Source organism: Schistocerca cancellata, chromosome 3, assembly GCF_023864275.1.
Source record: "Schistocerca cancellata isolate TAMUIC-IGC-003103 chromosome 3, iqSchCanc2.1, whole genome shotgun sequence".
Lineage (NCBI taxonomy): Eukaryota > Metazoa > Arthropoda > Insecta > Orthoptera > Acrididae > Schistocerca > Schistocerca cancellata.
The window spans coordinates 711,519,471-711,543,856 of record NC_064628.1 but is presented as its reverse complement, the minus strand read 5'-3'; the positions used below and the strand labels follow the sequence as shown (position 1 = coordinate 711,543,856).

Genomic DNA, 24,386 nt, shown 5'->3' with positions numbered 1-24,386 from the left:
GTTGATGTCCTGCAATATTAGGTTGTTGTAAGTGTGTTTGACTGTTTATTTGTCCAAGGAACATCTCACAATGATATAGAATTTGTCAAGGTAATACAGTGAAAATCTGTAGGCCAAAATGTATGACCTGAGGATTGGATAGGTTGCCGATGGGCATAGGACAGATGGTTGGCTGTGGCATTAATTAAGGAACCATACCAGCATTTGCCTTAGCAATCCAGGAAACCACAAATCAGGATGGCCAGACAGAGCAACTCCATCCTCCAAAATATGTTGTTGATGTTGTAATAGCTGCACAGCCTCATTCAGTAAGTCCTTATTGTATAATGTTCCTTGATTTACACACAGTTTGTTTCAAGCAACCAGAAAATAAACCATAGTTTCACTCTTCATTGCCACACACACTGAGACACCCACTGATACCTCCTGGACTGTGAAGATGCTGCTGTGCTCCTTGTATCAATTCCAGACTCCATATTCAACTATTTGCTACTGTCTACTCGAAAAATTAAGCGAACAGGCATCACTATCATGCATTGTACATCTTGACACATGATATCGTTGTGAAAGCAGTAGACCATAAACACCTACTGAAATGTGGCAAGGAACTGTAGTTATCCCCTTACATTACTGTCCACTACTCTGGGTCCTCTAATCTTTTACATTTTCACTCCTTTGACAATTTATTATACAGTTTTATCCCTTGATATAAAATAGTTTTGAGTATTTTGTTTTTATTTTGGCAGCCTGATACATACTACAGATTGGCAGATGTACCCTCTCACTGCAGTAAGGTTGCTCAATTTTTTAAATAGCTTTTTACAGTGATGCTGACTACTGCTACCAGTTATTATTGTTATGGTCATTTTCTGCAATTTAAAAGCTATGTCAGTGATTCATACCTTCAGCCCCCAGAAAAGAATCCTGTACCTAAGGACTGAGTGTATGTAAACGTAGTATGTAACCACAAGACATTGGCTGTTATGTTCATGTCTGGGGAGTTTAGTGGCCAGCGGAAGTGTTTCAACTGAGAAGAGTGTTCCTGGAGCCACTCTGTAGCAATTCTGGACATGTGGGGTGTCACATTGTCCTGCTGGAATTGCCCAAGTCCATCGGAAGCCACAATGGACATGAATGGATGCAGGTGATCAGACAGGATGCTTATGCATGTGACACCTGTCAGAGTTATATGTAGACGTATCAGGGGTCCCATATCACTTCAACTGCACACGCCCCACACCACCACAGAGCCTCCACCATCTTGAACAGTCCCCTGCGACATGCAGGATCCATAGATTCATGAGGCTGTCTCCATACTTTTGTAAATGTCCATCCGCGTGATACAATTTGAAACGAGACTCGTCCGACCAGGCAATATGTTTCCAGTCATCAACAGTCCAATGTTGGTGTTCGCAGGCCCAGGTGAGGCATAAAGCTTTGTGTCGTGCAGTCATCTAGGGTACAAGAGTGAACCTTCTTCTCTAAAAGCCCATATCAGTGAAATTGTTCCCACTCTTGACACGTGTTGATGGCCCAGCATTGAAATCTGGAGCAATTTGCAGAAGGGTTGCACTTCTGTCACATTGAATGATTCTCTTCAGTCATCATTAGTCTCATACTTGCAGGATCTTTTTCCAGGCGCAATGATGTTGAGAGCTTGATGTTTTACTGGATTCCTGATATTCATGGTACACTCATGAAATGCTCATATGGGAAAATCACCACTTCATCGCAACTTCGGAGAAGCTGTGTCCGATTGTTTTGCGCCAACTATAGCACCACATTCAAACTAACTTAAATCTTGATAACCAGCCATTGTAGCAGCAGTTACCAATCTAACAGCTGCGCACGACAGTTGTTGCCTTATATAGGCATTGCCAACCGCAGTGCCGGGCTCTGCCTGTTTGCGTATCTCTGTATTTGAATATGCATGCCTATACTGGCAGAAGTAAAGCTGTGAGGACGGGGCGTGATTCATGCTTGGGTAGCTCAGTCGGTAGAGCACTTGCTCGCGAAAGCCAAAGGTCCAGAGTTCGAGTCTTGGTCCGGCACACAGTTTTAATCTGCCAGGAAGTTTCATATCAGTGCACACTCCGCTGTAGAGTGAAAATTTCATTCTAGAATGCCTATACCAGTTTGTTTAGCACTTCAGTGTAGATGCAGGTGAAAAAAAAACTACATACCACATTTTCACAGAATATGACCAGTCTTGTTGGAAGTGCCAACTGTGTAGGCCAAAAAGGCCATAGACTAAGGTTCTACCTCATTATTTTGATCACTCAACTGATTCATGTTTGGTCTATAGCACAACAGGCATCTGATCTGTCTTCCACTATACAATCATTATGGCAGAAGGCGATTTCAAGAGGGGCCAACGTGGCTGATAAGCTTTCAGGACCTGAGATAACTTGGGGTCTCTGTGAAACAGGGTACGAAGCACTTCTTCACACTGTGTTTGGTGGAGCAACTGTCAAATCATTGTGAGCTGGCATAATATAAATGACATGTCCCAGCATACCATCAACCTTCCTCCTGACCAGCATGTCAAGGAAGGGAAGGCGGCCATTCTTTCATACCTCCATCATGAATTCAGATGTTAGAAAAACTGTTTAAACTCCCTCTTTCATAAGGCCATCAACAAAAGTATCACCTTCCACAGTCTTTTTCATTGCATTTATGCCTTGAAAATGACAGAATTTGTTGAAAATGACACCCGACTACATTCCTGCAAGTTGTTTGAACATGATAAGACTGCTTCTAACCTGTTCATCATCATCAACCAAACTCTTAGGACCAATCACTTTGCTGTACACACTACCACCTAAGATGTCTGCCAGCAAACTGTGCTCATTGTGAGCATTACTGGAGGATTTTATTATAGCTAGAGGAAGCCACAGTAAATGTAGAAATTATCACCATATTTATGACACTCTGTTTGTGGACATATGCAATATATAACTTGTATCACTGTGAGAGTGTATCAGTTATAAATAAGGCTTTTGTTTTTAATTTTTTATTTATTGTTAGAGCATAATCCAATATACATTACTTTCCTACATAATCTCTTGACTTAGAAATGTACTTAGCCCAATGTGTTGAAGTGTTCTTGATGCCATCATTGTAAAAAGAGTGATTTCATGTACCAGCTAGTTGTGCACATGACGTCTTCCATTGCTACATCATAATGAAATTGTGTCTCTGTGAGTAAGTGGTAAGCAAGAGCTTCAGTGTAAGATCAAACATTGTTGTGAAGAAAGTGATTTAATGTATTGATTGATAGTGTAATTTGCTGCAGTAAGGAAGTCTGACTTCACTCAAAAGATCACAGTTGAGCATTGCATTGTCGATGAGGCACTCGCGCAAAAATTAAATTCTTAAAACAGCACACTGGTCAAAACAGCACAGTTGCAAGCACCTTAAGGGCTGAAAATTTAGTCATGGCTTTCACTGGGGTTGCCTGAAATCTTGTTTTGCCACTCTTTATTAATTTACACGTCAGTACCTCTCTCCCCACCCCCCACCTCCCCTCCCAGCCACACCTTTACCTGTTCTTCTGCGGTATGCACTCAGAACACAAAATTTTGTGTGTATGTGATCAACCCTCACATAATTCTTTTATGTGTATGAAATATGGATCATTTGTAACAATTGCTTTGTGAGATTTCTTCCTCTTCCCCCCCCCCCCCCCCCTCTTCATCCACAAGCGTTTATTCTGTGTCCGTATAAAGTTCCTCGGATAAGTACCAGGTTTGGTGGCACATTAGTTAAGACCATGGACTCGAGTTATGAGACTCCTAATCTACATCTGGCCCATCTTATTATTATTATTATTATCATCATTATTATTATAATCTCTTGACTTGGATACTGTGGTACTGGCTTCTCCTCCTTTTTTCAGTTTAAGATTGTGTGCTGTCTTCACTGACCTTAATCCTGACAAATTAAAACCTTTTTAATATTCCATTGATGCTTGTGTTTAATATTAAGCCAAAGTTTTTTATGAGAAGTAATACCACACATCTGGATTTGGGTTAATTCTGTTAATGAAGGTACATAACAAAATTCATGTATGTCCCATGCTACAAATAATATAGGTGCTGCTCTTGGGTGATACATAAATTCAGAAGGGTTCTCCATCTTATCTTCTTATTGCCTGTAGGAACAATAGAACAATTCTGATACTATTTCCTGTTGAATTATAACTTGCATAAATTTTAAAATATGCCAAAGAAAACTTTTTTTTCTAAGTGTTGGCCTCCCCACTCGCTTCTCAAAGAGAGAGAGAGAGAGAGAGAGAGAGAGAGAGAGAGAGACCCCCCCCCCCCCCCCACACACACACACACACACACACACACACACACACACATACACACAGTGCTGTGTCCTTCAAGTGATGTTCCCTAACACCATTATATTTCTTTGTTTTCTCCTGGCACTGGAGCATTTTATCAGTTGCATATACAAAGTTATCTGCAAAATTGGTATTGAAGTTTTCAAATTAAGTAAGGAACGGAAGCCTTTCAAATTTCTTTAAATTGCTCAAGAGAATTGTCTGACATGACTGATTTCCCTACCCATCGTTTCCCAATCTGAGCTTGTGCTCTGCCTCTAATGATCTTGTTGATGATGGGATTTAAACCCAGATGTTTCTTCCTTGGAAGCCTGTGGGTGCAAGATACGAAAAATAGGGAAGACTTGGAATGGTCTCCAGACCAAAATCTTTGATGGACAAGTTTAACATGTTAGTTACCTAAGAATGTGTATTGCGTTGAAGCAGCTATTGGTACAGTCTTCTTGAGTATATTTTCCCTATCAAATGCAAAGTGTTGGAACTTTTGGCAGAGAGTGTCAGCAGCTGTAGTTAAATACCTGGGAGCCAGTTCATAGCACATAAAGTTAATTAAAACAGGAGGTGTACATCATTATTTTCTGTGGATGGACAAAAACGTTTGTATGTATACAGCTTTTCTATTGTGCTCCAGTTATTCATTTTTATTTCTTCTGATGTTAGAAAGTTACTGTTTCTGTCACCACTATAACATTTTGATTTGAGTGATTGGTGTTCTAATGAAGTAACTGATTACAAGCTATACACGTGGTTATCTGTTTCTTGCTGTAGTTGCACCAAAAATTGTCCAGTATCCGGAAACTAAATCTTTTGACTGTGGGGTACAAATGATTCATGATGGTTGCCTGACATTATTACCATGTTGCCCGAAAGCAGACAAAGTGCTCCCATTGAAGTGGTCCTCTTTAAAATGGACAATTTCTCACCAAGAGCACAAATGTTTGAAGCCAGCTCTGTCTTCTTTGCCCCAAAGTTAAAAAGATGAAAATGATATGTTGCTGGAAATGTTTCCTTTCTCCTTCTTAACATCCCATAAGCAAAAGCAAATAATGAAGTGTTGTTTTGGCATTGACCATACATTATCATTAATTCAGTCATGTCCATCTATGATCAATTTCAGTTACAGAAAATTAGATGAAATAATAAAAGACTAAATAGCACTCATTATGAGAACCTGATCTGGGTCGATACATGTACAAACAGGAAAGATCCTGGCATTAAAGCTAGGGATATGGGTACTTTTATTAGTTTTTTCATAAAGAGGGAACACAGTTAAAGGCACAAAGGAAAGTAACACTGATTCTGTATTAGATGACCAAAAGCTGCAAGTTAAGAGTAGTAGGACCGCTTACTAATTGTCAGAAATATAAGTTTAATCCATTATATGTCATATACTGCCATATCATCAACTGTAGCTGTTAAATTTTGTGCTTTAGGATTTGGTTTGATTTTCCTCCTTCCGTCACATCTTACAGTGTGCCTCTTACCTTCAACTGAAAATATTAACTTCAGTTTCCAGTAACTGACTATTTAGCCTTTCCTCTACACCTGTTTCCCTACCCTACTGTGGTTACTACCACCTCACTTACTGGTCCCCAGGTGATCCAAACTAAGTTAAATTCTTGATTTCCTGTTCTAAATTTAAATACATATGTTTGTACTGGGTGGTTTGACTGTATGGTTGCTTCAGATTGTTCTTCCACTGAGATGGCCTTGCATCGTCATGAAATACGGAAGTTAACATAGACTTTCCATCTTATTATGTGACATAAGTTACAGGCATATTAAATGCTCTAAAAGTAACAGAAAAATAATCAACCAATCCTAAAGTACAGCCAGCAGAGCAATGCAGCTTTCACGTAAATATACACACATCCAAAAAAGTTCTGCATCACCTCGTTTCCGAGAGTTCTGAAACCTGTACAGAAAATTGGAATAGAGGTCAACATAAACATCATTTTCGCCCTTGTTCTTGCTCATGAAAATCGCACATTGCATGTCGTACCATCAAACAGCGAGACCTTCAGAAGTGGTGGTCCAGATTGCTGTACACACTGATACCTCAGATACCCAGTATCTGAGGTCAGTCCAGGTTGTCCCACTCCTCAACAGCGATTCCCTCGGAGTGGTTGGTGGGTCACGTCGTCCATATACAGCCCTTTCCAATCTAATCCAGACATGTTTGATAGGCTTCATGTCTGGAGAACATGCTGGCTACTATAGTGAGAGATGTCATCCTGAAGGAAGTCATTCACAAGATGTGCACTATTGGGGTGCTAATAGTAGTCCATGAAGACAAAAGTCTCGCCAATATGCTGTCAATATAGTTGCACTATTATGACTTTCACATATCTTTCAGTCATTATGGCGCCTTACGTGACCACCAGTGACATACGTCAGCCACACATAATGCCACCCCAAAACAGCAGGGGACCTCCACCTTGCTGCATTCGCTGGACAGTGTGTCTAATGCGTTCAGCCAGACCGGGTTGTCTCCAAACACGTCTGTGACGATTGTCTGGTTGAAGGCATATGCGACACTCATTGGTGAAGAGAATGTGATGCCAATCCTGAGTGGTCCATTTGGCATGTTGTTGAGCCCATCTGTACCGTGCTACATGGTGTCGTGGTTGCAAAGATGGACCTCGCCATGGACGTTGGGAGTGAAGTTGCTCATCATGCAGCCTATTGCACACGGTTTGAGTCATAACACGACATCCTGTGGCTGCACAAAAAGCATTATTCAAAAAGGTGGGGTTGCTGTCAGGGTTCCTCCAAGCCATAATCCGTAGGTAGCAGTCATCCACTGCAGTAGTAGCCCATGGGTGGCCAGAGCGAAGCATGTCATCGACAGTTCCTGTCTCTCTGTATCTCCTCCGTGTCCGAACTACATAACTTTGGTTCAATCCAAGATGCCTGGACACTTCCCTTGTTAAGAGCCCTTCCTTGCACAAAGTAACAATGTGGACATGATCAAACCACGGCATTGACCATCTAGGCATGGTTGAACTACAGACAAAATGAGCCATGTACCTCCTTTCTGGTGGAATGACTGGAACGGATCGGCTGTCGGACCCCCTCCATCTAATAGGTGCTGCTCATGCATGGCTGTTTACATCTTTGGGCGGATTTAGTGACATCTCTGAAGAGTCAAAGGGACTGTGTCTGTGATATAATGTCCACAGTCATTGTCTATCTTCAGGAGTTCTGGGAACCAGAGTGATGCAAAACTTTTTTTTTTTATGTGTGTACATTTTAGTAGTGTTTCTAAGTACTGAAGAAATGTTATATTTTCATCTAATAAGTGGCACTAAACAGTTCTGGCTTGCCACCTGCTGGTAATAAGATAATTTTTGACCTGTTACTGTGAATACTGTGAACATTAATGAGACTATCCTGTGAGATAGGTAAACTTTCACTGTAGTTAATTCCCTTATTAAATCAAATACCCTCCCCACCACAAACTCCAATTCACATCTCCCTTTATATTGTCACTATTACCGGGGCTCTCCGACATTGGAATAGCACTCCAGCATTGGACATGATGGGGAAGTGCTGTACTACATGTGATTGTATAGATCTTAAATTAAAATTTCCCTGAGACATTTAAGGCTCTAATTTATCTACAATAACGTTGGAAGCTGAAGAGGTGAATTAAAATATGTGGTGCAGCCAGGACTCGAACCCGGGTCTTCTTGCTTACTAGGCTTATTTGCTTACTGCCTAGTATACCTTAATTAAACTTACTATATTTGACATTTCATGAAGGTGAACTGTCACATAAGTAGAGTATGTTACCTAATAACATTCTTTTAGTGAAGCTCTATTCTCGTAACTCCTAAAGTAGAAGTTTATCTTACCATTCTTGTCATTCATTGTAGGAATTAGAGATGGTTTATCTCTGGAAACAATTTTTTGAGGTTACAAATAATTTTGAGTCCTATGAAACCTCAAACATCTGTAAAAGTGTTTTACAATGTTATACACTAGCTCAACACACAGGTGTCAACTTCAGAATGTGGGGGTGCAGTGAGAATTTCTTCATGAACTTGCATTATGTTTGAGAATGTATGGTGATCACTTGTAGGATTATCCTGAAGTAATATTGTCATAGAATTCAACATAAATGAGAATTGGAACCAACCTATTTTTCAAGAAGTCAACAAACTCTTCCAGTTTATGGAAAAAGTTCAAAGTTCCACATAATATGTTTTACTTTTGACAGAACCACTTGCATGTTGCCATGTGAGGTATCAATGTTTGAAGCATCTTCTGTTTCAGATGTGATTCTCTTCTTCAGAAATATTCTCCTTACTGTTCGATGCATTTACTATAGTTTCCAACTCCTCATTAGAAAGAAATTGTTTCATTGTGTTGGCCACACAAATTACTGTGTTACAAGGCACAAGGGAATTAAAGATGTTTGGTGCCAGTGGGCATTGATTTAAATCAGTGGATCAATGGGGAAAGTTTCAAATCTGTGCTAGACTGGGATTTGAACCCAGATCTCCTGCTTACTAGGCAGATGCGCTGTGCCATCTGCACACAGTGGTCATCGAACCTGCATGGACTACCCTAAAACACCTCCCATCAGTACCAAACTCTCAACTTACTCGTACACTACTGGTGTGGTGCCCCTTGCCCATTATCCTCATTACATGGAGCAATTCAGTCAGACACAAATTTTCAAATTTACCCGTTGATTTAAATCAATACCCACGGGCAGCTAATGTCTTCAGTTCCTGTGTGTCTTGATTCATAGTGGTTGCAGGATCATAAAAATGGTTGCATCCACACCAAGCAGTTGATGAAGCATTATTGGTAGTGATAATACTCTGATAATTTGAAATAGTAACTTAGCACATTTCAACATTAAACAAGCAAAGACCTTCATTGTTATAAGATAACCATTATGCATCTATCTCAGACATGTAGAAATAAAATTTTACTACCAGTATTGTGAATTTTTAAACACCTGAGCCATGTAGACCCAAGGGACATCAGTATAACAAATTAAGCGATAACAGGATGGAGAAAACTTTTTTTTTATTTTGAGCTAAGTAGAATTTATAGAAAAACCCAGTCTTCAAGTGTTGAATGCTAGTATTTAAATATAAAACAAACACCAATTTTGAAACTTGTTTCTACTCCACATCGACATACGTACTCTGCAAGCCACTGCATGGTGCTTGGCGGAGGGTACCCAATACCACTAGTAGTCATTTTCTTTTCCGTTCACTTGCAAATGGAGGGAAACACGACTGTCTGTAGGCTTCATATGAACGCTAATTTCTCCAATCTTAAGTTCATAGTCGTTAACGCAAAATGTGCTTGACAGTAGTAGGATTGTTGTACATTCAGCTTCAGATGTGGGTTCTCTAAATATTTTTCAATAGCATCCCTCGAAAAGAATGTCACCTTCCCTCCAGTTTGAGTTCCCGAAGCATGTAGCTCCTGTTGATCAAACCTACAGGTAACAAATCTAGGAGCCCACCTTTGAATTGCTTCTATGTCTTTCTTTAATCAGACCTAATGGGTAACCCAAACTTTCGAGCAGTACTTAAAAACAGGTTGTACTAGTATTCTATAAGCACTCTCCTTTACAAATAAACCACACTTTCCTGAGGTTCTACCAATAAATCAAAGTCGACCATTTGCCTTCCCTTCTATAATCCTTACATGCTCATATCATTTCATATCAGTTTGCAGCATTACAACCAGATATTTAGGGCCTAATTGACGTGACTGTATCACATAGTACACTACTAATAATTATTCCAACATTACCAGTTCGTTTTCCTTACTCATCTGCATTAGCTTACATTTATCTAAATTAAGAGCTATCTGCCATTTATCACACCAACTACAAATTTTGTCTTAAGTCATCTTATATCATCCTAGAGTCATTCAACTATGACACCTCCTTGTACACCACAGCATAAATAGCAAACAGCCACAGATTTCTCCTGACCCTCTCACTTATGTATGTAGAAAAGAACAACACTCCTATCACACTTCCATGGTGCACACCTGATGATACCCTTGTGTCTGTTGAACATTCACCGTCGAGAGCGTGTACTGGGTTCTACTACTTAAGAAGTCTTCAAGCCACTTACGTATCTGGGAACCTGTTCTGTATACTTGTATCTTTGTTAACAGTCTGCAGTGGAGCACTGAGTCAAATCCTTTTTGAAAATCAGGAATATGGAATCATCCTATTGCCCTTCATCCATAATTTTCAGGATATCATGTGAGAAAAGGGCAACCCAAGTTTCGCACAAGTGATGCTTTATAAACCATGCTGACTTGTGGACAGAAGCTTTTCCATTTCAAGGAAATTTGTTATATTCTAACTGAGAATATGTTCAAGAATTCTGCAGCAAAATGATGTTATGGATATTGGTCTTCAATTTGCAGGTCTGTTCTTTTACCCTTCTTATATACTAGAGTCACCTTCGCTTTATTCCAGTCACCTGGGACTAGGCTGTGGATGATAGATTAGCGATAAATGCTCTAAAGGAAGGGACCAGTGCCATAAGAGTACTCTTTGTAAAATCAAATTGAGATTCCATCCGGACCTGGTGAATTATTTGCTGTCAACTCTTTCAGTTGTTTCTCTATGCTGGGGATGTCTGTCACTATGTCCTTGATTCAAGAGCCTGTGTGATGGTCAAATGACGTGATGCTTGTATTATTCTCCTGTGGGAATTATTTCTTAAATGTGATATTTGAAAGTTCAGCTTTCCTTCTGCTGCACACCAGACTGGTCAGTGAGTGACCGGGTAGAATCCCTAGATCCACTTAGCTTTTTTATGTAGAACCAGAATTTTTTCGTGTTCTCGGCAAGATCTTTTGCTGAGGCATGACAGTGGTAGTTGTAGGCTTTGTGCCTCGATCTATTTACAGACACATGAACCTCTACTAACTTTTGCCTTCTGTCATTTTCATGTTCTCGTTTGACTTGAGAGTGTGACAGCCTTTGCACCCTCATCATTGTCAGCATTTTGTTGTTAAACCACAGTGGGTCTTTTCTGTCCTTAATCAACTTACCTGGCACGTACTTCTGCAGAATATGGTTTACAATCCATTTAAACTTTGTCCATAGATTCTCTATGTCCTTCACACTGTAAATAAATTATGTCCATTCATTGTCTATGTGGGATGCTAACAACCTGCTTTTTCTAGCATAAATATTCTTCCAAGTTTCTTGATTGATTTATTAACTTCAGTTGGTATAGTCACTATTACATCATGGTCTCTAATCCCTGTCTCTGCACTGATGCCATTGATAAAGACAGGCCTGTTTGCAGCTGCAAGGTCTGAAATATTTCCGTTGCATGTTGTGGCCTGTTGAACTATCTGCTCAAGACAGTTGTTGGAATATGTGCTGAAAAGTACTTTGCAAGACTGCCTGTGTCTACACTCTGCAATGAATCGATAGATGTCCCAGTCGATACTCTAGGTTAAAGTCACCTTTAGCTAATATTGCATGATCTGGACTGTAGTCATTATTTGAATGACTATAAAACTGTCACATTGGAGTTGGGTGGCTGGTAAAAACATCCAACAATTAACCTGGTTTTATGTAGATCTGTTATATGTGACTAGATAATTTTAATTTCTGTCACATTCAAATTTGACCTCGGTAGAGGCAATATTTTTGTCAACTGCAATGAACACTCCCCCTCATGACATCTAATATGTCTTTCCAGTGTATGTTCCATAAATCACTGAAAATCTGATTGTTCTACTTCGGGTTGCAGCCAGCTCTTGGCCCCAAGAATAATTTGAACTTGAGAAATTCCTAAAGGGCAGTAAATTTTGACAGTCGAAGTGTCTTTACTCTGAATGCAATATGATTTTGCTAAATGCAGTCTGATTTCACTATCTGTATGTCACCTAGTGATTGTTCATCAGATTACTTCAAACTACCATGTAACCTAAAAAGTCCCCATATCACTCCACAAATAGTTGCTACCAGGGAGTCCTTCAATTCTCCACCAGAAAATGCAGGTCCAGGAATCTGCAGCCAAGGTTGTCACAGAGTCAGTGAAGCCTCCACTTGGCTCCAAATGAAAGGACCCCAGTCCACTCTGGGAACAATGCTACAAATTTCTGCTAGCACCCCACACATGAAGCCAACAGCTTTCACCAGCTCTGCCAGTTGCCTGTACAGACTGAGGGTGACCCAGGACCCAAGTGACAGGCATCTTTGGTGCTGACATGCTAATAGACAACTGTGCTCCCTGCATGCTCGATAGCCACAGACCAGGCTTCTTCATCTCAGGTGAGGCCCCTTGGCAGACACACTGAGTGTGCATGGCTTTCTTTCCTGCATGAACACTATTTCCTTCAGGATCTATATAATGTGACTACCGTTTGAGCTCCCAATAACTATCAAACCTCCACCCCCTCCCCTGTGCCTGCTCAGACCCTGCTGAAGGAACAGCCACCTGTCCACTCACAGAGTGATTAGATGAGGTGAGACAGCCAGTCTCCACATTGGCCCTGTGCCTCAAACGTGAACCTGTTGTTATCCGCCATTCATCCTGCTGTGAGGGCAACCACAGCAGCTGCACTAAGTGGTGCCTCGGCTGCAGAGCCCTTTGGTCAGGTGATACATGAGGTGTCCCATATCACATGCCAAATTCTCTGCCATCACTACATCAAGAGGCAGTAGCCTGAAGGTGGCTGACCATACCCAAATGCACAATCAGCTGTTTGCAAATTGTGGCCATCTCCTCCTCTGTCTGCACACAACATGCATATCTCCTACAGGCAGGTCTAACAGAAGAAATGAACTATGAAAGCACAGAGAGAAACATAGATATGCAATATGCTATCCTCCTGACATGTCACCAGTGGAAGCTGACTGCTTATGAGCTCGGTGAAATGACGATTGTGCTATGGCCTGCCTGACTCTACACTTGAAAGTTACAAAAAATGCAAGATTGCAGATTTTAAGTAGAAAAACGTGTCATCAGAAAAATAAAGATGGTTCAGGTATGATCCAGTAACACACATTCTTATCTCTTTTTTTCAGTTTGATTTCAAAACTTCCTATAGGGCTGCTGAGAAGAAACTCAGTGTGATGGAATCTTCTTGCCTGCCTGACTCCTCATTCAGATCAAAACTTACGCTCATTGCTCCACTAATTACATAATTTTGTTAATGACTTATGGTGCTGCATCCACTTTTGATACCAGATTGTCCTTGAGCTTGATTAAAATCTACTTTTTTTTCCTGTTAAATTGATGATAATTTTAATGAAATCTTATACATTTCCAAAATCAACAGTCTATAAAACTTACTTCTGTATCACCCTTCAGTTTAATCATTTCTTTTGATCCACTGTCATCTCTGGACTAGCTAGCTATACGCTCCTGTGATAGTACTACCAGTATGTCATTATTTTCATTATTAACTATGTATATTTCTGATTTGTATTTTGAACTATACAAACATTTAAAGAAATCTTGGACTGCACTTCTCTCTCTCTCTCTCTCTCTCTCTCTCTCTCTCTCTCTCTCTCTCTCTCTAGGGAGTTGCTTTGCAAATATCATCTTAACTGATGAAATGTGATACATTCACATTATTATCCTTTTCTTTTCAGTTTTTTGTCTTATCGAATTTTCCATTTACTGCCCCCAACCTGTTCAGATATATTTCAAACATTTCTGTGTGCGTCTGCATATTCCATTATATTCCTGTTACCATTTTCCATATATTCTTATCCATTCTTCAATAGTTGCCTTGTTCCATTTCTGATTCTAGTTTCTGACTACTTCATTGCTTTTGCTGTTTGCCTAACTATTATTCTTAAATAAGTGCTCCAACTTTCCATATCTGTATTTTTATATTACTTACAGCTCAATTTAGTCTGATATATCCTGATATTCGTAAATAAATTCTGTTAATCTACATTTCTGATTTTCTATGTGATGAGTGTTTCTCCAGCTTTGTTTCAGAAATGTGGATTAACAAAACGATCCTTTGCAGAACTATGCTCACAGCCTGGACCTTGACTCTGTTCTTCTAAATACCAGGATGTAACATAACATGGCCAAATCCTGAGCCAGCAGAGCACTGTCATTTATAGTCCTTGTGTAAATCATAAAGCTTTCATTTCTAGATTGTTCTAGACATTAAGCTGGTGTCTTCAATGTGGATTGATATCTGTTCCCCATCTTAAAGTTGTTAGCAGCATAAGTATGTGAACATCTAGATTGAATATTGAAATCCACACTGGTTGCAACTTAATCCTTACTAAAATATAATTAAAGGCTCCCACACATATTCCCCAAATTCATTATTGGTCCCTTTTTCTATGAGGAAACTGGCAGAGTTCATTTTAAACCTTTTTGGTGACAGATGAGAATAATGCAGTGTGACTTCTGATTATGGGGCTACTTGAAGTCAGATGTACGCACAGTGTCTGCCTTTATTCATGAAAGATGCTATTCATCATATTTTGAAATCCTGTTGAGCGTTGTTGAATATCCAAGACATGTTACCATGAGTGATGGGCTTCACATTGACTGTCTGTGATCATAGGTAACATGTAGATTGTAGTATGCTACTATAGAAACTACTGATGAGTCATCTGTTGATGAAAAATAGCTGTTATGCAATTCAAATATATATATATATATATATATAATAGAGGGAACATTCCACGTGGGAAAAATATATCTAAAAAGAAAGATGATGAGACTTACCAAACAAAAGCGCTGGCAGGTCGATAGACACACAAACAAACACAAACATACACACAAAATTCTAGCTTTCGCAACCAACGGTTGCCTCGTCAGGAAAGAAGGAAGGAGAGGGAAAGACAAAAGGATTTGGGTTTTAAGGGAGAGGGTAAGGAGTCATTCCAATCCCGGGAGCGGAAAGACACAAAATTCGAGCTTTCGCAACCCGTGGTTGCTTCGTCAGGAAAGAGGGAAGGAGAGGGAAAGATGAAAGGATGTGGGTTTTAAGGGAGAGGGTAAGTAGTCATTCCAATCCCGGGAGCGTGTCTGCTTGTGTCTGTGTATGTGCGGATGGATATGTGTGTGTGTGCAAGTGTATACCTGTCCTTTTTTCCCCCTAAGGTAAGTCTTTCCGCTCCCGGAATTGAATGACTCCTTACCCTCTCCCTTAAAAACCACATCCTTTCATCATTCCCTCTTCTGTTGCCTCATCAGGAAAGAGGGAAGGAGAGGGAAAGACGAAAGGATGTGGGTTTTAAGGGAGAGGGTAAGGAGTCATTCCAGTCCCGGGAGTGGAAAGACTTACCTTAGGGGGAAAAAAGGATGGGTATACACTCGGACACACACACACATCCATCCACACATATACAGACACAAGCAGACATATTCAAAGGCAAAGAGTTTGGGCGGAGATGTCAGTCGAGGCGGAAGTGCAGAGGCAAAGATGTTGTTGAATGACAGGTGAGGTATGAGTGGCGGCAACTTGAAATTAGCGGAGATTGAGGCCTGGTGGATAAAGGGAAGAGAGGATATATTGAAGAGCAAGTTCCCATCTCTGGAGTTCGGATAGGTTGGTGTTAGTGGGAAGTATCCAGATAACCCGGACAGTCACTGTGCCAAGATGTGCTGGCCGTGCACCAAGGCATGTTTAGCCACAGGATGATCATCATTACCAACAAACACTGTCTGCCTGCGTCCATTCATGCGAATGGACAGTTTGTTGCTGGTCATTCCCACATAGAATGCGTCACAGTGTAGGCAGGTCAGTTGGTAAATCACGTGGTTGCTTTCACACGTGGCTCTGCCTTTGATCGTGTACACCTTCCGGGTTACAGGACTGGAGTAGGTGGTGGTGGGAGGGTGCACAGGACAGGTTTTACACTGGGGGCGATTACAAGGGTAGGAGCCAGAGGGTAGGGAAGGTGGTTTGGGGATTTCATAGGGATGAACTAAGAGGTTATGAAGGTTAGGTGGACGGCGGAAAGACGCTCTTGGTGGAGTGGGGAGGATTTCATGAAGGATGGATCTCATTTCAGGGCAGGATTTGAGGAAGTCGTATCCCTGCTGGAGAGCCACATTCAGAGTCTGATCCAGTCCCGGAAGGTATCCTGTCACAAGTGGGGCACTTTTGGGGTTCTTCTGTGGGGGGTTCTGGGTTTGAGAGGATCAGGAAGTGGCTCTGGTTATTTGCTTCTGTACCAGGTTGGGAAGGTAGTTGCGGGATGCAAAGGCTGTTGTCAGGTTGTTGGTGTAATGGTTCAGGGATTCCGGACTGGAGCAGATTCGTTTGTCATGAAGACCTAGGCTGTAGGGAAGGGACCATTTGATGTGGAATGGGTGGCAGCTGTCATAATGGAGGTACTGTTGCTTGTTGGTGGGTTTGATGTGGACGGACGTGTGAAGCTGGACATTGGACAGGTGGAGGTCAACGTCAAGGAAAGTGGCATGGGATTTGGAGTAGGACAAGGTGAATCTGATGGAACCAAAGGAGTTGAGGTTGGAGAGGAAATTCTGGAGTTCTTCTTCACTGTGAGTCCAGATCATGAAGATGTCATAAATAAATCTGTACCAAACTTTGGGTTGGCAGGCCTGGGTAACCAAGAAGGCTTCCTCTAAGTGACCCATGAATATGTTGGCGTACTAGGGGGCTATCCTGGTACCCATGGCTGTTCCCTTTAATTGTTGGTATGTCTGGCCTTCAAAAGTGAAGAAGTTGTCGGTCAGGATGAAGCTGGCTAAGGTAATGAGGAAAGAGGTTTTAGGTAGGGTGGCAGGTGATCGGCGTGAAAGGAAGTGCTCCATCGCAGCGAAGCCCTGGACGTGCGGGATATTTGTGTATAAGGAAGTGCCATCAATGGTTACAAGGATGGTTTCCGGGGGTAACAGATTGGGTAAGGATTCCAGGCATTCGAGAAAGTGGTTGGTGTCTTTGATGAAGGATGGGAGACTGCATGTAATGGGTTGAAGGTGTTGATCTACGTTGGAAGAGATACGTTCTGTGGGGGGCTTGGTAACCAGCTACAATGGGGCGGCCTACGTGATTTACCAACTGACCTGCCTACACTGTGACGCATTCTATGTGGGAATGACCAGCAACAAACTGTCCATTCGCATGAATGGACACAGGCAGACAGTGTTTGTTGGTAATGATGATCACCCTGTGGCTAAACATGCCTTGGTGCACGGCCAGCACATCTTGGCACAGTGTTACACCGTCCAGGTTATCTGGATACTTCCCACTAACACCAACCTATCCGAACTCCGGAGATGGGAACTTGCTCTTCAATATATCCTCTCTTCCCGTTATCCACCAGGCCTCAATCTCCGCTAATTTCAAGTTGCCGCCACTCATACCTCACCTGTCATTCAACAACATCTTTGCCTCTGCACTTCCGTCTCGACTGGCATCTCCGCCCAAACTCTTTGCCTTTGAATATGTCTGCTTGTGTCTGTATATGTGTGGATGGATATGTGTGTGTGTGTCCGAGTGTATACCCGTCCTTTTTTCCCCCTAAGGTAAGTCTTTCCGCTCCCGGGATTGGAATGACTCCTTACCCTCTCCCTTAAAACCCACATCCTTTCGTCTTTCCCTCTCCTTCCCTCTTTCCTGACGAAGCAACTGTTGGTTGCGAAAGCTAGAATTTTGTGTGCATGTTTGTGTTTGTTTGTGTGTCTATCGACGTGCTAGCGCTTTCGTTTGGTAAGTCACATCATCTTTGTTTTTAGATATATTTCTCCCACGTGGAATGTTTCCCTCTATATAGCGCTGGCACGTTGAGAGACACACAAACAAACACAAACAAACATCAAACCAGTATCATACTGCATTCTACACTGTAAAGTTTGAACAGCCAAATTTGTTTGCTAGTGAGCTGCACTTGCATGTAAAAATGTAGCTACTTTTGGGCCTGCAAGCACATGGTGTGCATTGAGAACAACTTCTGCTGGGCATCTTTCTTACCTAGGTCTTTTTGCAGCCTTGCCTGCTCTTCACGTTCCATGTGCTGCTTCCACGTCTTCACTCAATTTTCGAGCCTGTAACTGCAACACGAGTTGCACTGGACTACCTGGAAGTAAAATGAGTTAAAGTTACCCTCCTCAAAAATAAAGTTAAAGGTGGCCTAACTTAATGGTAGAACCTTCTCCATATTACATTTTTCCTCGTAGAGTCCATACAGTTGTGTTTACATTGTATAATAGCCTCAAGGTTCTGCTTGAATGTGGTAATATGATGGCAGTTTCGGAAAGCAGTCGAGGAATTTCTTTATGAAGGTTCTCCCATCTTTTTTTTTAGGTTGGTTTATTTGGAAACATGATGATTCTGAATTTGGCCTCGTCCCACATGTAGAATTAGCCAACCAATATCAGACAATCCATTTGTTAATCCCAAGAATATTGAAAAACATATTTTTGCAAACCTTATGTTTTCCCAAATTGCTTCATTTTCCTGTCACTGTTTAAGACACCATAAAATGCTTGGCATTCTTTTTCAGCATCCTTGCTTCTCTAGTCTTCAGATGAGCTATCTGAATTTTCTGGTAAACAGTGAGCACTATCGTGTAGTAATAAGTGTGAAGAAGTAATGTTGCCTCCAGTGGGAAACGAGACTGCTGTATCATTATGAGCATTATTGGATACAACCAGCAAAGCTTCTAGATAAAAGAAATTATAAACCAACTTTAGAAGATCAAAGTTGAAGTTCAGATTCATGTATTTATGAAAACAGTGTCAGCAATAATAATAACAACTCAAAGAAGAGGAAGAAGATTACCTGTGTCATTAGATGATGCAGGAAACGTAACTAATAACCCCATTTACAAAATCAATGCTTCTTCTGTGCATGAAACTTCACTGTTACTAGTGTTGTCAGCTGTTGTTTGTTCTGCATTTACAGGAGAACCTTCAATTAAGTGGATATTATAAAAATCTTTGGTAAAATGACTAAAACACAGAATGAGTGAAGTGTAGTGTTCTAATTTACATCAAAAAATAAAGTGGCGGTTTCTACTCAGTTTCATATTTACAGTGGATAGTTGTTAATGCAAGGTAGATAGTAAGACAATTTTATTACTGCTATCAATCATGACAGGAAGGAATCATACATTAATTTCAGCCGAGGAACAATTTCTTCCTCAATAAAAACATTATCCTGTGCTGTCCATTTTCATAAACTACAGCTACAACTGATTCTGAACATTGGGAGACTCGGGGCAAACAACAACAACATGCGGTGAGTGCATGCTTTTCTGCATTTACATGGTATTGTTTACCAAATCCAAAACCCTTTATTTACACAGTATTTTTTTTTTGCATGTATTTTTTCTGTAGTGTGTAACAATAATGGAAAATTTATGGATGGAAAAATATGTAAAATAAGGGAAAGACAACTGCTTACCTATAGTGGACTGATGCATGGTGTACAGAAACACTGTAATAGAAAACAGTTAACACTATTCAGGCTCTTGTTTATTTTCATACAGGTGTGTGTGTGTGGGGGGGGGGGGGGGGGGGGGGGGAGGAAAAACACCCACACACACACACACACGTTTGCAATAGCAGCTGTGATATGTATGCAGTATTGTTTATTTTCTTTGTAAATAATGAAAAAATCAGCTTATGGCAGTAACAGCAGATGCACTTGCAGTGGTTTCTTCACCAACAATTTTACTTCATTGTCAAATGTCCAATTTCAGAAGGTCTTTTATCAACTCATTCTGTGGTCAGTGCATTAGATGCTGTGCCAGTTTTGAAATCAGTTTAATTTCTTAAAATGATGATGAATTTTGTCTTTTTGATATTGATATTTAGACCCATTTTTCTGACCGTTGCCATATATCATTTACATTGTTAGTGATTAGGACCGCATCAACAAGAGTGTGAATGTTGTTGAGCCACTTTCTGTTTAATTCCCATTTTCACATCTTCCAAACCATCTGGGTTATGTACCCAATTTAATAAATATTATTTGCCAGTGCAGTTTGATTCCAATATAAGGTTTTGATACATTGGATGTCCTCATGATCTGTATCCAGTTTTGTAGGAACTGTATCATTTAGGCACTGCACTCAATCAGAAGCTTTTTTTTAATAATGTGTAAATCACAGGCAATGTCCTTTCTTTGTTCGTAAAGATTCTGGACAAGCATAGTGTTCCAGCTATAGTTTCCCTTTGACAGTCCATATCTATTATTTGTGTATTAATCTTAAAAATATTTTTAATGTATGACTAATGTGTATAATATTCACATTTTCTTGTGTTTGTCATCGTAGACAAAGAATCAAAAGTGCATTGCAACCACTGTTTTCTAGCAGCATCTTGTTTTATCAATGATGCTAAATATTTGACATAGAGCTATAATGGGTCTTTCATTAGCAGTTTTAGTGGATTCAATATGGACCAACTACTTTTTCCTCTGTTTTGAATCTCTATTGTCATGATCGATAGGCAGTTAAACAATTGCTCTTTTCAGTTCCTTTCAGTGGCCTGTTGTCATTGACAGCATGACTGCATTAAATTTTCCACAGATAAAAGTTAAATTTACTAAACTGCTGGGTTTGTTACATTAGATCAGTATTTCACAATGTGTAATACTCTTTTGCAAATATAAACATCTTTTGGAAAATGTGACTTGTTCCCATTTTAGTGGATGCCTAGTTAGTTGTGATATTGACATTCATCCTCTTCAAATGTCAGAAAATGCCAGTGAAGAATAAACAACAACAGTATTGAGCTAAAGAAGACAATTTGTTAAGATTTGTTCATCAAGAAGTAAATGAAAAGTGAAACATAACAGCTGGAAGTGCAGACCACACTTACTGAAGTGGTTATTATTTTATTTATCTTATTGCACTATAAACTTAAATGCAAATAGCATACATAATTGTATAATTTTGTAAAATAAATAGAACTAAAACACTAAATCTATAAATTAATTATATGATCCAGACATTCAACCTACTGGTTCTTAGAAGAACGATTATGATGTAGTTTTGCATTCATGTTTAAACCAGGAGATCTGTAATAGATAGGTGTGACTGCCAGCTTTGATACTCCTTTAGAACTACCCAGGTGATACATACAGCTTAAAGTATGCTGCATCTTTATCTCCAGGGGAAAGGGTACAGGGTAGGAACGGAACCCCACAGTTAGATATAATAATTGAACTTAAAATCTGTAAAAAACAATAGTTCTCTGTGAAAACAGACGTAAAGCTTCAAGACATTATGTCTGGATTAAAAACCTGCATTCTTTCTGTTGTGTGTCTCACAGTCTTGATTATCAGACCAACAGAGACTAAAACACTGGACTTAAGCTTGAGAGGTGTGAGATCAAATGCCCATCTGACCAACTTGATTTATTATTATTATTCTGGATTTACAATGTGAGTACATTTTTCCAGCACCTATTCTAGATTACAGTAAGTCACTAATTATTGTTCTCCACTCTTCTCTATTTGTCCATAAATCTTCAGGAATGTTGTTCTTCCTCATTGCTGACTGAACTCCCTGTTTCCATGTATCAGGTGGTCGTCCCCTTTTTCTTCTTCCAATTGGTACCCAGTCGATTATGCATTTTGGTAGCCTTTCCTGTTCCATCCGTCTGATGTGTCCATACCATTTAAGTTGTTTGTGCTCGATGAAATCAATAATTGAATTTTTACATTTCATCTTGTCTCTGATTACTTCATTTCTTATTCTTTCTCGTCTTGATATTCTTGCTGAACGTCTCCAGAAATCCATTTCTGTGGCTAATAATTTTGATTTCAGTTGCCATTTTGTTGTCCACACTTCTGAACCATATGTAATAATGCTCCTAACTATTGTTTTAAAAATCCTTATTTTGTTATCAGTTCTTATGTGTTTGTCCCAGAGAATTCCATTCAATAAAGAGATTGTCGTCTTTCCAGAATTTATTCTTGATCTAATTTCTTTGTCCTGTTTCCCATCATTTGTAATTTTCACACCTAAATATTTATATTCCTCAGTAGCTGTATTCACTCCACCAATTACCATGTACTTTGTTTTATTCATGTTTACATTTAGACCTGATTTTTTTATATTCTTGAATCAATTTTCTGGTCATATACTCTATGTCCTCATAGTCTTGGGCTATAATCAGTTGGTCATCTGCAAATTTTTCTAAATTGTACCATGTGAATATTGGTAGGTTGGTTTAGTCCCGACCTTTCTCCAACTGAGCCTAACTGTAGTCTGTAATGGTATCTCCATCTACAAGATGCTTAACTTCACTCTTCCTTAATGTTCCTGTAGGCTTTGCAATTATTTCCATGAGATGTTCTGGCTTAATTGATAAAACTGAGTTACTAAACTACTCATAGAATATCCTTCAAAGAATTTTCTGAGTTCAGTTATTCTGTATGCCATTGAATTCCAAGAAAAGTGATGTACTTTCATTGATATTTCATTTTTGGCTTATCATTTTTGAATTACAGTGTTCGGAGATTGTAAGTTGCAAAACTTTCAACACTTGAAGAATGTATTTTTGTTCTAGGGTGGAAGAGTACTGGGAACCACAAATGGAAAATCTGGACACACTGGTTGTAATTCGAGAAATTCCTACAATACATATACTTCTTTCAAAAGACCCACTTGATAAAAATGAACCAGGGTAAAGTATTCATTGTTCTATCTTCTACTGTTTCGTGGGCTGTTTTTCATGTGTTTTACAGTTAAACAACTAATTTACATTTGATATTACAGCTATCAGGCACCAGGAAGCTTCGACACATTCTGGCGATCCACAGAAGGATCTTCTGAACATGTGAGGAAACAGAATCAGCCAAAACGCAACAGGGGTCCTCGGGTATCTAATGAAGAATTTGCTGCAATGGGACTACGATCAGATCAGAGAAAACCAAAGCATGTTGGCAGTGGTAGGATACCACCAAAATCTGGTGGAGATAGGCAGAGGAGAATTGGCACATCTGGTGGGGGCTCTGAAAGTGGTCAACAGACATGAATGTGAAATGGAATTTAATTTCCTATCAAAAGTTCCTATACATGAACTGGACCTATTTTGTCTGCGTATGTTCTGGTAATAAGGTATTGCACAAAAAATATTGTCACTTTTGCATTTGAGTCATAAGATGTACTTATTACCTATTGAACATTGCTGCCACATGGAATTTGTACAAAATATATATAATTACACTGAATCAGTTACTTTCTTATACACCTGTGTTAATTAGACACACCAATTTCTCTGACAGGAATAACATTAAGTAAAAACTTTATCTGCAAAAGAGAAGGGCACATGGTGCTCAGCATGTAGAAAGCATTCACATGAAGTTTACTCCAATACAAAACTGTTAATGAAGTCTTAAAGTAAAATATTTAGTGAGGTTAACAGAGACTCCAGTGAAAATATATGAATAACAGTGCAGCAGTGAGAGAGGAAAAGAGAGTGAGTGAGTGAGTGAGTTTGTTTGGTAAGTACTACAGCCGTCATAAAGAGGAGAATTCTATGTCTAGTATTGAAAGGTGTTATAAACACAGTGCTAGCCGGAGTGGCCGAGCAGTTCTAGGCGCTACAGTCTAGAACCGCGCGACCGCTCCGGTCACAGGTTCGAGTCCTGCTTCGGGCATGGATGTGTGTGATGTCCTTAGGTTAGTTAGGTTTAAGTAGTTCTCAGTTCTAGGGGACTGATGACCACAGCAGTTAAGTCCCATAGTGCTAAGAGCCATTTGAACCATTTTTGTTTTAAACACAGTGGAATAAAAGTGGAAAATGCTGTGGTGAAATAATGTTTTATGCTCAAATGGTGTAACAACATTGGTGACATAGTGGATTTTTGATTAAATTGCTCGCACTGGAAAGTACACAATTATTAAAGTGAAGACTTTAGTTGTTTCGACACTACTATTTACAAATTCATCATTTTAAAAGTTTAATTTCAGTGCTTATATTGACACATCAATACTAGAATACTCCACTTAAAAGTGCACAAATTATGTAGAGAGTAATAAATTGCAATAACACAGCTTAATAGTTATAACATTTATCTAATTTCTGGAGAAATTCCACAAAATCATTCATACAACTCA

The 24,386-nt window shown here is 39.8% G+C and overlaps 1 protein-coding gene across 2 annotated transcripts in view; it reads left to right on the top strand.

Annotated features, from left to right (window-relative positions):
* The window catches only part of LOC126176973 (ribonuclease P protein subunit p25-like protein), a 43,920-nt gene extending 20,423 nt beyond the window's left edge, over nucleotides 1–23,497 (top strand). For both annotated transcript variants that reach the window (XM_049924191.1, XM_049924190.1), the window contains exons 4-5: nucleotides 22,834–22,950; nucleotides 23,043–23,497. In XM_049924191.1, coding sequence (XP_049780148.1) covers nucleotides 22,834–22,950; nucleotides 23,043–23,301 — 376 coding nt within the window. In that variant the 3' untranslated portion in view covers nucleotides 23,302–23,497. The remainder of the gene's footprint in view (nucleotides 1–22,833; nucleotides 22,951–23,042) is intronic.
* The last annotated feature ends 889 nt before the right edge of the window (nucleotides 23,498–24,386 follow it).